The sequence below is a fragment of the Cebus imitator genome, unplaced genomic scaffold (genome assembly GCF_001604975.1).
Source record: "Cebus imitator isolate Cc_AM_T3 unplaced genomic scaffold, Cebus_imitator-1.0 Scaffold328, whole genome shotgun sequence".
In the NCBI taxonomy this organism is placed as follows: Eukaryota; Metazoa; Chordata; class Mammalia; order Primates; family Cebidae; genus Cebus; species Cebus imitator.
Window position 1 is genome coordinate 1,521,259 of NW_016107643.1, and position 16,674 is coordinate 1,537,932.

At 38.5% G+C, this 16,674-nt stretch overlaps 1 protein-coding gene across 1 annotated transcript in view; it reads left to right on the forward strand.

Annotated features, from left to right (window-relative positions):
- ATRN (attractin) overlaps window positions 1-16,674 on the forward strand; it is a 163,190-nt gene that overhangs the window by 108,089 nt on the left and 38,427 nt on the right. The window contains exons 21-24 of the mRNA XM_017504810.2: window positions 551-603; window positions 2,195-2,289; window positions 5,732-5,810; window positions 7,671-7,828. Of these exons, the coding sequence (XP_017360299.1) occupies window positions 551-603; window positions 2,195-2,289; window positions 5,732-5,810; window positions 7,671-7,828 (385 nt within the window). The remainder of the gene's footprint in view (window positions 1-550; window positions 604-2,194; window positions 2,290-5,731; window positions 5,811-7,670; window positions 7,829-16,674) is intronic.

Sequence of the window (16,674 nt, forward strand, 5' to 3'; positions counted from 1 at the left end):
GAGACTGGGTTTTGCTGATGTTTATAGATGATACCTATGGGGAAACTGTTTACTGAGTAGAACATGTTTTTTTCTATAGATTGGTGAACACTTGTTCCAGGGTTTAAAAAAGCAGTAATTCTTGGTATTTAGTCTTCTCTCACTTGTGTTAAAGAACAGAATTAGTTTATCCATGGAACATAGGAAAGAACTGACAAATGAGTTCTTGAAGAATGTTTTGACTGCCCTTTTAGAAGAATATGTAGTCCACACAAAATTGAAAACGTGTTTTTCATTGTAATAAATAGGTTTATTACATTCAGATTTCTCTCATTGCTTTGGCAAATGCTTGTCAATTGTCCTCATATAGTTGGCATGTGAAATGCTGAGCAGTCAGTATTGAAAATTCATGCGTGCTCTTCCGAGACTACTTGAACTGAGTTATGGTAAGGATGCAATTATAATGACTCCAGACTATCTGTACTTTATATAAAAGAATCTGCTGGTTTTAAAATGAATTCAGTTTCTGTTTTACATAGCAGTAAAAAATAGTCTTTGTTTTTTCCCCCAGATGTGAAGTAGAAAATCGATATCAGGGAAACCCTCTCAAAGGAACATGTTATTGTAAGTGGTTTTGCAATTCTTATTTCTAGAAGCAAAGTAGTTCAGTAAAACTTCATTGTTTACTTTAACATGGTTTGAGAATGGCAAGTGCTGTAAGACTGTAGCAACCACCTATGAAGTGTTCCCTGGTTTGATATGTTTACATTCTCTTAAGTTGACTACATATAGGAGAACTATTTTAAGCTGTTTTGATTGTGGTTGGGGTTCATGTTAATGTGTTCATAGCAGATAGCAGGAGAGAGCAGAGAGGCGTGCATCTCTGCCTTTCCATGTTTATGTTCTCTTAAAACCTTTGGGGTCATCATATTCATGTTTTAGGATATAGATAAAAAATTGAATTCTTACAATATAGTTGAAGTTTTCATCCTTCTCTCTGGAACTGATTTGTGTTAACCACCTTGGAGTGAAAGGTGAGCCTGGCAAAGTGACCAGGTTTTTATGGGTAAATGTGTTTTCTCTTGTGGGAGAATCCACATGGTAGACCAGAGTATGAGACCAGAAAAAAGGAGTTAATGTTATGGCATATCCATTGTAATTATATACCTGCTGTACTGGTTGAATAACATCCCCTCAAAATTCATGTCCACTTGGAACCTGTGAATGTGACTTTATATATATATATGTATAATTTATTAAAGTCACCTGTGGATGTGACTTTATATAAATATATGTTTTTATATATTATATATTATTTATATATAAATATGTAAATGTATATACAAAGTCACATTCACAAGTGATTTTAATAAATAATAAATATATATATTGTATATATAAAACTTCTAGAGGAAAACAAGAGAAAAACATCTTGACCTTGGGTAAGGAAAAGTTGTTAGATATGATTCTAAAAGCATAATTCATAAACAAAAAAGTAGATTAATGAAACTTTGTAAAAATTTAAAACTTATAGAAAAAAAACCACCCAAAAAACAAAAAACCCATACTAGAGAAAATATTGACAAATCATCATATATTTGTTAAAGAACTTGCATCCAGAATACAGAAAGAACTCTTACAACTGAATAAGAAGACAATTCCAATTAAAAACAGGCAAAAATTTGAAAAGACATTTCATGAAAGAAGATATTACAATGGCCAACAAGCACATTAAAACCTACATTATTAGTTATTTGGAATGGAGATATTAAAACCACAGTCAGATACAGCCCTAGAATGATTAGAATCCAATATTTCATAGAAGACAGTCATAATCTCATGTCTGCTTCTGCATTCAGTCTGTTGCAATACATCTTTTTGGTTAAACACGTGAAAAAACCTGGCCTTACCAGACATATAGTTGGAAAAGAGTATAGGAATACCCTTTTAATAGCCTTTGCAGATAATTATGGATGTTATTTGATATTATGCTGAAGCTGGACAACTGGTCATTTCTTTAAAACGGTTTGATGGGTTAACCCAAATAAAATCATACTGCCAACAGACTTGATTTTCTTTGAGGAACCTGGGTATAGGTGAGTTAAAATGCTTTCCTTGTTACTTAATTTATAAGGACAGCAGTCTGTGTCTCTTTAGACTGTTCTGTTTTGTGTGTTTTTTTGGTTTTTAAATATGCATTTCTTTCTTTCCATAGATACTCTTCTTATTGACTATCAGTTCACCTTTAGTCTATCCCAGGAAGATGACCGCTATTACACAGCTATTAATTTTGTGGCTACTCCTGATGAAGTAAGATTTTTTTAAGTCTTCCTGTTTTGTTTTGAATTTGTTTGGATCTTTTTCTTGGTCATTATGGTTAGAAGTACCGCGTTAGCAGTGCTCTCTAGACTGGAGTACATGAGAATATCTCTAGAGGTATAGCAAAGAAGTATTAGAATCTTCATTATCTCTTTTCCACGTGAAAGGCAAGAGCGGTGGGTAATAAGATTTACCAGGATCTTAGACACAGACTGATGTTGAATCCACACATACTTAATCTGCCTGTCAGCCCATCACGGCCTCATACAGATAGGGGACTCCACCATCAGAGGACAGACACCAGAGCCTGGATTTACTCTCTCAAGAGCGATGAGAGGCTTAAAGACGCTGCTGATTGAAATGGCAGTGATGCAGGCCCAAGCAGACAGCACAGGAGAGGACACTCCTCCTAGAGTGAGCTCTTAGCTTCATTAGGAGGCAAAACAGCAAAGGCTTAGTTGGGTCCAAAAAGAAGTTAGCCAGGAATAATCTAAATTGTTAAAATATGTATGTTGAATGTGGATTTTTATCTGCTGTCATTAACGATGAAGCCCAACATGCCTTAAGGTATTACCTAGTAGTAGAAGGAAGCCCACACCGTGTGACATTTAAAACTGAAGCATATGGAGCACGAAGATGCATCAGTACAGCTTCTTCAAAGAAATATAAAGCCATGCAGTACCCACTTCAGTACTTAAAGAAATTTTGCTAAACTTGATGGTAAATTATTTAGGAACTTCTTGGAGGTTTCTTACTTCTCATGAACATACACAAAGCCATTTACCATTACAAAATTCCATTAACAATAAATGTGGCAAATAATACATGGAAAACAATAGGACAGTAAGCCAAAGTGTATTGCCTTGTTAACAAGTGTTATCTATAAACATTGCTAAATTTAATTTTAAACGTAGAACAAAGTCCATAGTGTGGCATGTTTACTGTACAATTAAATGAAAGTAGGATTTGTTTTTAATATTCTATTTTAATGATAAAATTAAGAAAAAGTGTACTAGAAAAGATACATTCTCAAGAGTAAATTGCTTTTTAAGTAAAAATAATAAATGAAAATATTTTATGCAAAAACTGTAGGGATTAATATATCATTTGAGTGGCTGTTTTGACTGGAATTTTTTTCTTAAAGATTTTAGAATAAGATTATAACAAAAGTACCACTGCCTCATAAGCAAGTTTTTGAAGTCCTCAAAATCTTTCAGGATGTAACTGATGCTATTAATTGGATTAAAAAATAAATATAGTAGAATCTTTGTAATACTTCTTAACCAGGCGGGAAGCAACCAGGAAAATATTTGGACCTTTCTGGATTTCACTGTTTATTTTATGACAGAATACTTAGTAGTTAGCCACATGCATATGTTCTTTTATGAAAGCACAAGGATTTCAAGTTTGTTGATTCTTTCTGTGGAAAGACGTATAGTTGACCCCTGAGCAACACAGGTTAAAACTGTGAGGATCCACTTACACGCAGACTTTTTCAACCAAACGTGGAACGAAAATAAAGTATTTGTGAGATGTGAAACCTGAGTATATGGAGGGTGGACTTTTCATATGCAAGGGTTCTATGGGCAGACTGCAGACTGGAGTATGTGTGGACTTGGGCATGCTTGGGGGTCCTGGAACCAATGACCCACGTATACCGAGGGATGACTATAGTTGTTACTTATGTGCTGCCAGCAAATACTAAATACAAATAAGTAAACCCTTGAGCTGTCCTTTTAAGATGAAGGTGAGGTCTTATCAGTAAATGAGAAGGTAAATGTGAGAGAAACTTCTAGTTTAATGATCACATTTTAAAAATAGCTGTTTGGAAATGTTTCCATTGTTGTGATTTTGTGGCTATTAAAATGATCAGAACAACACTTTTAAAAATCTTATTCTAACCCCTCTTAAGATCTTTTAAGAATTTCAGGGCTGGGGCAGTGGCTCACACCTGTAATCCCAGCACTTTGGGAAGCCAAGGTGAGCAGATCACCTGAGGTCAGGAGTTTGAGACCAGCCTGGCCAACATAGTGAAACCCCTTCTCTACTAAAAATACAAAAATTAGTCAGGCATGGTTGCAGGCGCCTGTAGTCCCAGCAGGCTGAGGCAGGAGAATCACTTGAACCCAGGAGGTGGTGGTTGCAGTGAGCCGAGATTGCGCCATTGCAATCCAGCCTAGGGGACAAGAGCAAGACTTCGTCTCAAAACAAACAAACAAAAAAGAATAATTTCAGCACAGTTGGATTCATCTGTCAAAGATAAAAACGTAACATCAATTAGTTTGCAAAAATAATCGACCCCAGTTGAGAGATTTACTAGTGAAATTTCAGTGAAAACTAAAAATTAATGTTATAGTTTACCTAACATCACCAACAGTTCACTTCCACCATTGGCTTAACAGATTCCTCAGCGATATCTTTATTAAGCATTAAAACCAAGAATCAGCCCAGGCACGTTGGCTCATGCCTATAATCACAGCACTTTGGGAGACCAAGGCCGGTAGATCACGAGGCCAAGAGATGGAGACCATCCTAACCAACATGGTGAAACCCCATCTCTACTAAAAATACAAAACTTAGTTGGATGTGGTGGCATGTGCTTATAATCCCAGCTACTCAGGAGACTGAGGTGAAAGTATCTCTTGAACTCAGGAAGTGGAGGTTGCAGTGAGCCAAGATTGTGCCACTGTACTCTAGCCTGGCAAGACTCCATCTCAAAAAAAAAAACAAAAAAACCAAGAATCAAAATAAATTAAGTTAGATTAGCCCTGTGAACTGCTGTATCTCTAAGTGGTAGACAAGGTTTTCAAAACTAAGAAACCATTTTCAATCATATTTCTCTTGAAATAACATTTTTAGTAAGAGAAGAGTATTTTTCAAATCATGAATATAATAAAATTATTTTTTAAATTTAGTAAATTTCAGCCTTATATGCTTTTTTAAAGACTGTTTCCAGTTATTGAGAAGTTTTACACTGTATCTAATCTATGAGTTCAGAATTGCAGGGGTTTCAGTTGTAAATAAATATAATTTAGGGCACTTGATCAAGTGTTTTACTGATAGGCATGAACTTCAGACATTTGAAAACAGCTACCCAGAGAATTCTTAGGAGGCTGATTCTCCAACACAGGTCAGAAGATGGATATCACTGTGCTCTGATAGGGGCCTTTTAAAAAGGCACTTTCTCATTCAGTTAGGTATTTGAGAAAGCATTAAATTACATATACTTTTATGGGAGGGGTTGAAGTTTTATTGGGATATATTGCTTGTATTAAGGAAAATTGGTTTAAAAATTTGCTGTGAGCTTCTCTAAAGACATCATAAAATATTTGTGATTCAGAACCTTTAGAGTAATAAAATTTAATTATTGCTTTATTTTAAAATCCCGAAACTGTTTATAATTAATTTTCTAATAATTTCTACCTCTCATCAGCAAAACAGAGATTTGGACATGTTCATCAATGCCTCCAAAAATTTCAACCTCAACATTACCTGGGCTGCCAGCTTTTCAGGTAAAGACACACCTAGACAAGACCCCCCCCCCAAATGGAGGTATGATAGATTAGGAAATGTAAAATCAGAACTGAGAAAGAGAGCTCAGGAGACAGATTGGTTTGAAACCCACCTTTGCCACTTACTAGCTGTGAGACCTTGAGCAAGTGTCTAAATAACCTTAGGATTATTTTATTCACTGTAAAGTGAGGATAACAATACTTACCTCTTAGAATTGTTGTATAGATTAAATTAGGTTGTACCTGCCAGAGCTTGCTGTGGTGTCAGGCTCAGTGTCTGGTTATTCCCCTAGGCCACCACCACCATTTCTGTTCTTGCTGTGGCCACTGGCACTACCATCATTGTCTACATCCATTTTTCGGAAGTGAAAAATTCAAATGACTCATAGTTTCAATAAATGAAAACATTTTAAATAAAATGAGATTTTAGTAGCTGCAGAGAAATGTACTTTGAGAATTAAATCAAGCTCTAAAAGCACAGCTCTTGCTGTCTGTCTTACCATGATTCACTGAAGATCGGCTGTAAAGAAAGTCTACTAATGAAATAAAGGATGAGAGGGCCAAGTATTGTGGCTCATGCCTGTAATCTCAGCACTTTTGGAGGCCAAGGCGGGCGGATCACCTGAGGTTAGGAGTTCAAGACCAGCCTAGCCAACATGGTGAAACCCTGTCTTTAAAAAAAAAAAAAAAGAAAAAAAAGAAAAAGTCTGAATTAGCAGAGTATTTTTCTAGAGAAAGGTGACATCTCCAAGCATGTGAAAGATTTGCAGTAAGCCAGACAGTGGCTTATGCCTGTAATCCCTGCACTTTGGGAGGCTGAGGCGGGTGGATTACCTGAGGTCAGGAGTTCAAGACCAGCCTAACCAATATGGTGAAACCCCATCTCTACTAAAAATACAAAATTAGTTGGGTGTGGTGGCTCATGCCTGTAATCCCAGCTACCTGGGAGGCAGAGGCAGGAGGATTACTTGAACCTGGGAGACAGAGGTTGCAGCGAGCTGAGATTGCACCATTGTACTCTAGCCTGGGCAACAAGAGTGAAACTCTGTCTTTAAAAAAAAAAAAAAAAATTGCAATGAGTGTCTCAATGAAGATGTGATAATCTGGGCTTTAGTCACAGGGTCTATGTCAGACATGGAAAAAAGTCCATTTTATTAATCTTTATCGGCACTTGAATTCGTGGCTGAGGGAGACTATGGAATGTTGAAGGACTGGAAATAGGATGGAGTTATACCAGATTAGAGGGACTTAAATACCGTGGTAGCTGACAGTAGAAGGGAAGACTGAGTGACCCCTTGAGCCCCTCCTCCCTGCTGCTGCAGGTTAGGCAGTGAGCAGTACATCAGCATTCCTGGCATGAGTACCTGGCTCATTGCCCAAGAGGTGTGAAGGGGAAATGCAAAGGAATTGAGTGCTGTGGGCAAAGTAAATGCCAGTGCCTGTTAATAGGATTCTAGTGGTATCTGTATTTCCATGACTGTGTGTGTTGCCTGTTTGGGGGTGGGGCAGGAGTAGAAAGGAGTTAACATGGGTTTCTGGTAAAACCATTTTGGTTAGGGACATAGGCTTATATATTATTAGCCTGCCCAGCTCTAAATCTTGTCGCCATTTCTTGCTGGCTGTGTGACTTGAGGGGAAGTTACTTAATTTCTCTGAATCTCAATTTCCAGTCTGTAAGTGAAGATAATAGTAGGGCAGCTGTGAGGATTAAATGAGAGTCAGCTCTTACAGGCCGTTACTGGAACACAGGAAATGCTTGGTAAATGCCATTATCCTTATTGTTAATGAGGCCAGATTCTGTTCTCCCTGAAAACATCCCCAAAAAATGTCTCTTCTGTTTCATTTATTTTCTTCTAACAGCTGGAACCCAGGCTGGAGAAGAGATGCCTGTTGTTTCAAAAACCAACATTAAGGAGTACAAAGATAGTTTTTCTAATGAGAAGTTTGATTTTCGCAACCACCCAAATATCACTTTCTTTGTTTATGTCAGTAATTTCACCTGGCCCATCAAAATTCAGGTAAGAAGAGCTTTTTGGTCTCATACCTGCAAAGATGGTGAAATCTCTAAAGACTAAATTTGCTAATTTAGAGCTTGTGGTAAATGAGGTGTGCAATGTGGCTTTGAGTTTGTAATGTGTATGGCAGAGGAGTGCTGAGCACATGCATGCTGCACAGAAGATTGGAGTGAGGATAGACTGTATCAGTCACAAAGGACTTTTACAAAAGCACTTTTGAAAGCAAGTTACCATGTAACAGCTTTGGTCATTATAAACGTAGTCACCTCTTCAGTGAGCGCTTGCCATGTGAAAGCCTGTAGGGCTACACAAAGAGCTTCAATTCTAGAGTAAGTTTAAAGAGTAGAGTAGAGTTTAAAGAAGGAGAAATGGGGAGGCTGTGTTGAAGAGCATCAGGCTTGTAGTCAGACAGAGGTAGTTTGATTCCTGACTCTTACACAAATCATGTAGCCTTTCCACCAAGCCTCCAGTTCTCTGTGCATGTGACCTGAAGGGTAGTTGTAAGGGGCTGTGCGGCTGTTGCAGTGTCTTATTGTCAGCCTGCTCCTTTTCTCTGTTCCCAAGGGGCCAGTGTACTCTCTCTTGTCCAAGATCCATGGCCCCATTTTAGCTTTTTATACTCATGTCCCCTGGGGCCTTGCCTCAATACCGTCTGCTTCTTACCTTCTTCATTTAGGTGAATGTGGAGCTTAGGGGTAGGTGGGCTTTCAGGGACCGGTTCACCTTTAACCATGGAAGCTTGGTCACTGGACAGAGGCTGTTGCCATTTGCCAAAGTTCAGAAGCATAATCAACCTCAGAAGCAAGTCATCACCAACATATAAAAAAAAGTTCAACATCACTGATCATTAGAGAAATGCTAATGATCCACAGTGAGACACCATGCAGTGAGACACCATCTCATACCAGTCAGAATGTCTATTATTAAAAAGTCAAAAAAAGAAGAGATGCTGGCAAGGCTGTGGAGGAATAGGAATGCTTTTACCCTGTTGGTGGGAGTGTAAATTAGTTCAACCATTGTGGAAGACAGTGTGGCAATTCCTCAAAGACCTAGAGGCAGAAATACCATTTGACCCAGCAATTCCATTACTGGGTGTATATCCAAAAGAATACAAATCATTCTGTTATAAAGATACACATACATGTATGTTCATTGCAGCAGTATTCACAATAGCAAAGACATGGAACCAACCTAAATGTCCATCAATGATCAACTGGATAAAGAAAATGTGGTACATATACACCATGGAATACTATGCACTCATAAAAAGGAATGAGATCATGTCCTTTGCAGGGACATGGATGGAGCTGGAGGCCATTATCCTCAGCAAACTAATGCAGGGACAGAAAACCAGGTACCACATGTTCTCACTTATAAGCGGGAGCTGAATGATGAGAACATGTGGACACATGGTGGGGAACAGTACATACTGGGGCCTATTGGAGGGTTATGGGGAGGAGGGAGCACATCAGGAATAATAGCTAATGGATGCTGGGCTTGATACCTAGGTGATGAGATGATGTGTGTAGCAAACCACTATGGCACATGTTTACATATGTAACCTGTACATCCTGTACATATACCCCTGAACTTAAAATAAAAAATTAATAAAAAAAAGCAAGTCATCACTGACCAATTAGGATGCCTTGGGACTGTAACTAAAGAAGAGTTTATCTTTCCATTCTGGAAATAATGGAGGACAAAAACTATGTTGTACTTTTTCTCACCACCCTCTCTCCTTTTCCTGTCTCCATGGTCTAAGATTTGTTAATCCTGTCATCAGCATCTCCCTTTGCCCTTGCATAACTCCTGCGTCCCTCCTCAGTCAGTCTTGTAAGCATCAGACACACTTCCTATTCCTGTTTCCTGTTGTCTATTACACATATGCTCACAGTGGTCTGGCCTCTTCCCTCACCACATCCTGAAACCATCCTGTCATAGTGGGCCCCAGAGAGGGAATTCTTCAGTCCCCTTCTCTCATTGCATGGCTTTGAGTCATCATCTTTCTTGTCTTCTGGATTTTTCTTTCCCTTGTTCTCTGGCCAGTCTTTTTAGGGAATCTTCTTCCTTAAACACTGGACTTGTCTAGGATTTAGACCTGGTCCTTTTCTCTCTTCACTCCACAGTTTTCTGCATGTGGGACCTGTAGTACCACGTCTATTCTGTTGATTCTCAGTGCTGCCTCCAGATCAGCACTGGCAGTTGCTGCCTGGACAGCCCTACCTGGATAATCAAAGCTCCCTGCACTCGGTGCATATTCCTTCTTGTGACCTTAGCCCCAAACTTCCATGCTTCCTCTTTCGGTGAACAGCACCACCATTTACCCTGTCACACAAGCCAGGACCTGAAGATCATTTGCATTCCTGGGATAAACCCAACTTGGGCATGACATATTATTTCCTTACTTTACACATTGTTGGATTCAGTTTGCTAATATTTTGGTTAGAATTTTGTATCTATTTCATGAGTAAGAATGTCTGATAATTTTCCCTTTCCTTGTTATGGTTTTGATGTTATGTTAAACTAATCTTTAATAACTATAGTTTAAGGAGTTTTTTCTCTTTCTCATCTCTGGAGAAGGTGTAAGATTATAGTTTTTTTTTTTTTTTTTGAGACGGAGTTTCGCGCTTGTTACCCAGGCTGGAGTGTAATGGCGCGATCTCGGCTCACCGCAACCTCCGCCTCCTGGGTTCAGGCAATTCTCCTGCCTCAGCCTCCTGAGTAGCTGGGATTACAGGCATGTGCCACCATGCCCAGCTAATTTTTTGTATTTTTAGTAGAGATGGGGTTTCACCATGTTGACCAGGATGGTCTCGATCTCTTGACCTCGTGATCCACCCGCCTCAGCCTCCCAAAGTGCTGGGATTACAGGCTTGAGCCACCGCGCCCGGCTGTAAGATTATAGTTAACTGAACCTCAAGTACTTGGTAGTTCTCTCCTGTAAAATCATTTGATCTTAGTGTCTTATTTGTGGAGATATTTTTAGCTGCTAATTCAGCTTCTTTAATAGTTATAAAATGTTTTGAATTTCCTCTGTTTGAGTCACTTTTCTAGGTATTTATATCATATTTTTAATATATTTTTTTAATTTTATTTTTTAAATTGATACATAATTGTGCATATTTATGAGGTACATGAGTTATTTTCATACATGTATAAAAGGTATAATTATCAAATAAGGGTCATTAGGATATCCTTCACATCAAACATTTATCATTTCTTTGTGTTGAGTACATTTCACATCTTCAACTACTTTGAAACAGTGAATAAATTATTGCTAACTATAGTTATGATGACTATTGTGCCATTGAACACTGGAACATATTCCTTCTAACTATAGTTTCATACCCATTAATTAATCTCTCTCGATCTCCCCTACTCCCCAGCTGCTGGTAACCACCATTATATGCTCTACCCCTACAAGATCAGTTTTTTTAGCTCTCACATATGAGTAAGAAAACATACATGTCTTTCTGTGCCTGGCTTGTTTCACTTAACATAATGACCGCCAGTTCCATTCATGTTGCTGCAAATGACACGATATTATTCTTTTTATGGCTGAATAATATTTCATTATATAATGTATACCACATTTTATTTGTCCATTTGTTGATGGACAAGTAGGTTGATTCTGTGTCTTCACTGTTGTGAATAGTGCTACAATAAACATTCAGAGCATGCAGTATCTCTTCAGTATACTGATTTTCATTCTTTTGAATATATACGCAGCAGTGGGATTGCTGGATCACATGGTGGATCTATTTTGAGGAACCTTCATACTGTCTTCCATAGTGGCCGTACTAATTTACATTCCCACTAGCAGTGAACTTGCATCTTCTTTCTCCATGTCCTCACCAGCATGTGTTATTGTGTCTGTTGAATAATGGCCATTTTAACTGGGATGAGATGATTTCTCATTATGGTTCTGATTTGCATGTGCCTGATGATTACTGAAGTTGAGACTTTTTTCATATGCCTGTTGGCCATTTCTATGTCCTCTTTTGAGAAATGTCTATTCAGATCATTTGCCCATTGTTAAATCTAATTTTTTTCTGTTGAGTTGTTCGAATTCCTGATGTATTCTGGTTAATCCCTTGTTGGATGAATAGTTTCCAAATATTTTCTCCCCTTCTATAAGCTGTCTCTTCACTCTCTTGTTTCCTTTGCTTCGTAGAGCTTTTTGGCTTGATATAATCCCATTTGTCTGTTTTTGCTTTTGTTGCCTATGCTTTTGAGAGCTTACACAAAACATCGTTGCTCAGACCAGTGTCATGAAGGATTTTCCCAGTGTTTTCTTCTAGTAGTTTATGGTTTTAGGTCTTACATGTAAGTCTTTAATCCATTTAAATTTGATTTTTGTATATGGTGAGAGAGAGGGGTCTAGTTTTATTTTTCTGCACATGGATATACAGTTTTCCCTGCACCATTTATTGAAGAACCTATCATTTCCCCACTGAACATTCTTGACTCCATTATTGAAAACCAGTTGGCTATGAATATGTGGATTTATTTCTGGGTTCTTAATTTTGTTCCACTGGTCTGTGTATCTGTTTTTATGCCAGTATCATGCTGTTGTGGGTACTATAGCTTTATAGTATATTTTGAAGTAAGGTGATATGATGCCTCCAGTTTTGTTCTTTTTGCTCAGAAATGCTTTGGTGGGCCGGGCCTATTGGCTCACACCTATAATCCCAGCACTTTGGGAGGCCAAGGCAGGTGGATCACCTGAGGTCAGGAGTTCGAGACCAGCCTGGCCAACATGGCAAAACCCCTTCTCTAATAAAAATACAAAAATTAGCTGGGTGCAGTGGTGGGTTCCTATAATCCCAGCTGCTTGGGAGGCTGAGGCAGGAGAATCTTTTGAACTTGGGAGGCAGAGGTTGCAGAGATTGCACCACTGCACTCCACCCTGGGCAAACAGAGCGAGACTCTGTCTCAAAAAAGGGGGAAAAAAAAATGCTTTTGTTATTTGGGGTCTTCTGTTGTTCCATACAAATTTTAGGATTTTTTTTTCTATTTCCGTGAAGAATGTCATTGGTGTAGAGATTACATTGAATCAGTAGATAGCTTTTGGGAGTGTATTGTTTTCACAATATTAATTCTTTCAGTCCACAAACATGGTGTCTCTTCCCATTTTTTTGTGTGACTGCTTCAATTTCTTACATCAGTGTTCTATAGTTTTCCTTGGAGAGAGGGCTTTCACTTCCTTGATTAAATTTATTCCTAGGGTTGTTTTTAGAGGTTTTAAAAAAAAAAAATCTATCATGAATGGGATTGCTTTCTTGATTTCTTCTGCTAGTTTGTTGTTGTTGTATAGAAATGCTTCTGATTTTTGTGTGTTGATTTTGTATTCTGCAACTCATACATTGAATACAAGATGGTATAGTCACTCTGGAAAATAGTTTGTCTGATTCTTAAAAAACTAATGTTATACTTACGGTTTAACCCCAGCAATCGTATTCCTGGCCATTTATCCTAGAGATATGAAAACCAGTGTTTTGTCACAAACACCTGTACAACTGGGTTTATGGCCCTTAACAGCAATATTTAACAGCTTTATTTATAATAGCCCAAAACTGGAAATAAGCCAAATATTCCTCAACAAATGAATGGTTAAATAAATGATGCTATATACACACCATGGCATAATACCCAGCAACAAAAAGAAATGAAGTATTAATATACAGAAACACAACAATTTTGATAAATCACAAGCAAATTTTGCTGATTGAAAAAGAAAATCTTAGAAATTTATATACTGCGTGATTGCATTTATATAGCACTTGAAAATTTTAGATCTCGTATACCTATACACATACTGAATATGTATTCTGAAGCTTCAAATTTTTCTGACTTCTTAGGACTCTGATCTCTAGACCCTCTTTTTTCTTTTTCTTTGAGACGGAGTTTCACTCTTGTTACCCAGGCTGGAGTGCAGTGGCGCGATCTCGGCTCACTGCAACCTCCGCCTCGATCTTGGCTCACTGCAACCTCTGTCTCCTGGGTTCAGGCAATTCTCCTGCCTCAGCCTCCTGAGTAGCTAGGATTACAGGCACGCGCCACCATGCCCAGCTAATTTTTTGTATTTTTAGTAGAGACGGAGTTTCACCAGACCCTCTTTTAAAGGAGCTTATCTGGTTAGGCCAGGCCCACCCACACAGGAGGAGGAAAGATACAGGAGGTGGAAATCTTGCGGTTATTAGAATTCTCCCTGCCATAGGCTGCATTTGGAGTGGGGCTTGCAGGGGTTTCGGTTGTTTCTCTGATCCGAAAGAGGTTGAGCTCTAGGCTCTAGTCAGTATAATTTCAGTTTGGCAACATCTTCTGACCCTATTAAGATGTAGATGATATATATTTGTTAGGTTATCTTCATGTAAAACACTTGATTAGGGTTTTACTAAATAAAATTTATTGACTCATTTTAGGTTGAGATTGTTTTTGTACTGCCATACCTCTCCATATTCTGAATCTAACTGAACATCATGCTTTGTTGCTTATAGCTGACAAATGATTAGTACTTTTAAGATTCATAGTGAAAATCTTGACTTACACTGCGGACACTTCTCAGTCTGTGCATATAAGCAAGCTTTTGTGCTGGAGATAGCTGTGCTTGTTGCCAAAGCTAGTTTTTTTCCTCCTAGTTCTCTATTGCTCCACCCTCTGAAAGTCACTGAAATGGTTTTAGAGCTTTCCTTCTAGAGGGAGCACTTCCCCATACTTACTTCTAAGAAGTAATAATTTTTAGTTTTAGAATCAAGGAGATGTTGATTTTCTTCCTGATTTTTTGGTGCTCCTTATCTGAGCTGGATCACTAACTTAAATTAAGATCCACTTATGAACACTGCATTTAGGAGCACTTGTGAAAATAAATGATGGCATACTCACAATTTAATTTGCCAAGCTCTCCTTGAAAACGCAGGTAAGTTCTGTTGCAAACATGTCTTATTGCTGTTTGGTGCAAATGACTGCACTATTCACTGTGACTAGACCTATGTCATCATGTGTTCTCATTGTCCTCGCATGAGAGCCTGGTTGACACTGGTTCTGTCTGCACTGGGGACCGTTTCTGGCTGTGCGCTATGTGGAGGACTGAGCTGGTGTCTTTCGGGGTAAATGCTTGGTGTTCTCAACAAGGGCTGCATGTTTCCTTCTTGCTAGAGCCTTAGCTTTTCTAGGTGTGTAGCATGGCTCTTAAATACACACATTTAGCAACTGTGCAAATTCAGTAAAAATGGAGAGACTTATTTAGAATAGGGAAATGTCTAAATAGTGCAGTGTAGGCCATTCAGTTAAATTTCAGTATGGCTTTCAATGCAGGCAAAGCCGTTTTGCTTTTGATTCTCATTCTTTAAAGCAAAATAACTGAGGAAATCTAATTCTCTACTCGGAAATTTGTGTAAGAATTGGGGCTCTAAAAATGGTAATACTAAACTCAAGTTTCTTCACTCCGAACCAATCCCAGGATTCTTTTCCATAATTAGGAACAGATCAAAACCTATAACTGCTGAGGGAATTTAAAACTGACTATAAAAACCTTTGTAGATGCAGTTAAAAAACAAATAATATACTCCAAGAATGTTAACTTAAAAAAAAAAAAAGAGAGAACAAACAAACAAAACCCACAGACTGAAAAGTCCTATTTCTAGGAGGGTGGCAGGTGTGTTGGGGCTGGTTGTGCCTGTTTTCTGATCGGTTGTTCCTGTAGGTGAGCACCCTTCCCTCTGCCCCTGCTTTCTGAAAGCTATCCTAGTTGTTCTTCCCAGTAAGCGGGGGCTCAGCTGGCTTTAGCTGTGTCCATAGTTTAGGGGGCTAGGTGTTCAAGATAGAAGATGGCTGAGCAGATGGTGTGTATTGTGTGGTGGGCAGGTGGAGTGGTGAGGCTCTGGCTTGTTCCTGACTCTGCAACAGAGCTTGTTACTGTAATGTGGAACTAATATAGAAGTTGTCTGCATGCTGGGTGTTTCATCTACTGTTCTACATAAGAGGCCAGTGTTCACAAGTAGAGGCAGCACAGAATTGGTATGGAGAACTGGGCATTCATTTAGATTTTAGAGTTCTGTTTATGGGTGCTAACAGGATTGCTGTACTGAGAGAGGGATGTGTAAAACTTTTGTTCACTTGGATATGCTATTTTTCTTATAACAGCTTTATTGAGACATAATTTACACACCATACAGTTCACGCATTTAAAGTACACAGTTCATTAGTTTTCAGTATATTCACAGAATTGTGCAGCCACCCATCATCACCACAGTGAGATTTAGAATATTTTCATCACTTCCAGAAGAAGCCCCCTAGCAGTCACTCTCCATTCCTCCCTCTTCTGGCAACCCTCAGTCTGTATTTCCTGTCTCCATGGATTTGCGTATTCTGGACATTTTATATAAATTGAGTCACATGCTGTGCTGTCACTTAGCATAATGTTTTCAAGGTTTACCCAAGTTTAGTATGTTTCAGTACTTATTCCTTGTTATAGCTGAACAATATTCCTTACATGTGTATACCACATTTTGTTTATCCATTTTTCTATCGATGGATACTTGGATGGTTTTCACTCTTTGGCTGTTATGAATAGTGTCAGATATACTTTTAATGTTTATATTTATTGTATAATAACAATGTATATCCATAGCTGCTGGTGTTAGTTATCTGTACCTTTTTTTTTTTTTCTTGAGACGGAGTTTCACTCTTGTTACCCAGGCTGGAGTGCAATGGCCCGATCTCGGCTCACCGCAACCTCCGCCTCCCGGGTTCAGGCAATTCTCCTGCCTCAACCTCCTGAGTAGCTGGGATTACAGGCACGCACCACCATGCCCAGCTAATGTTTTGTATTTTTAGTAGAGACGGGG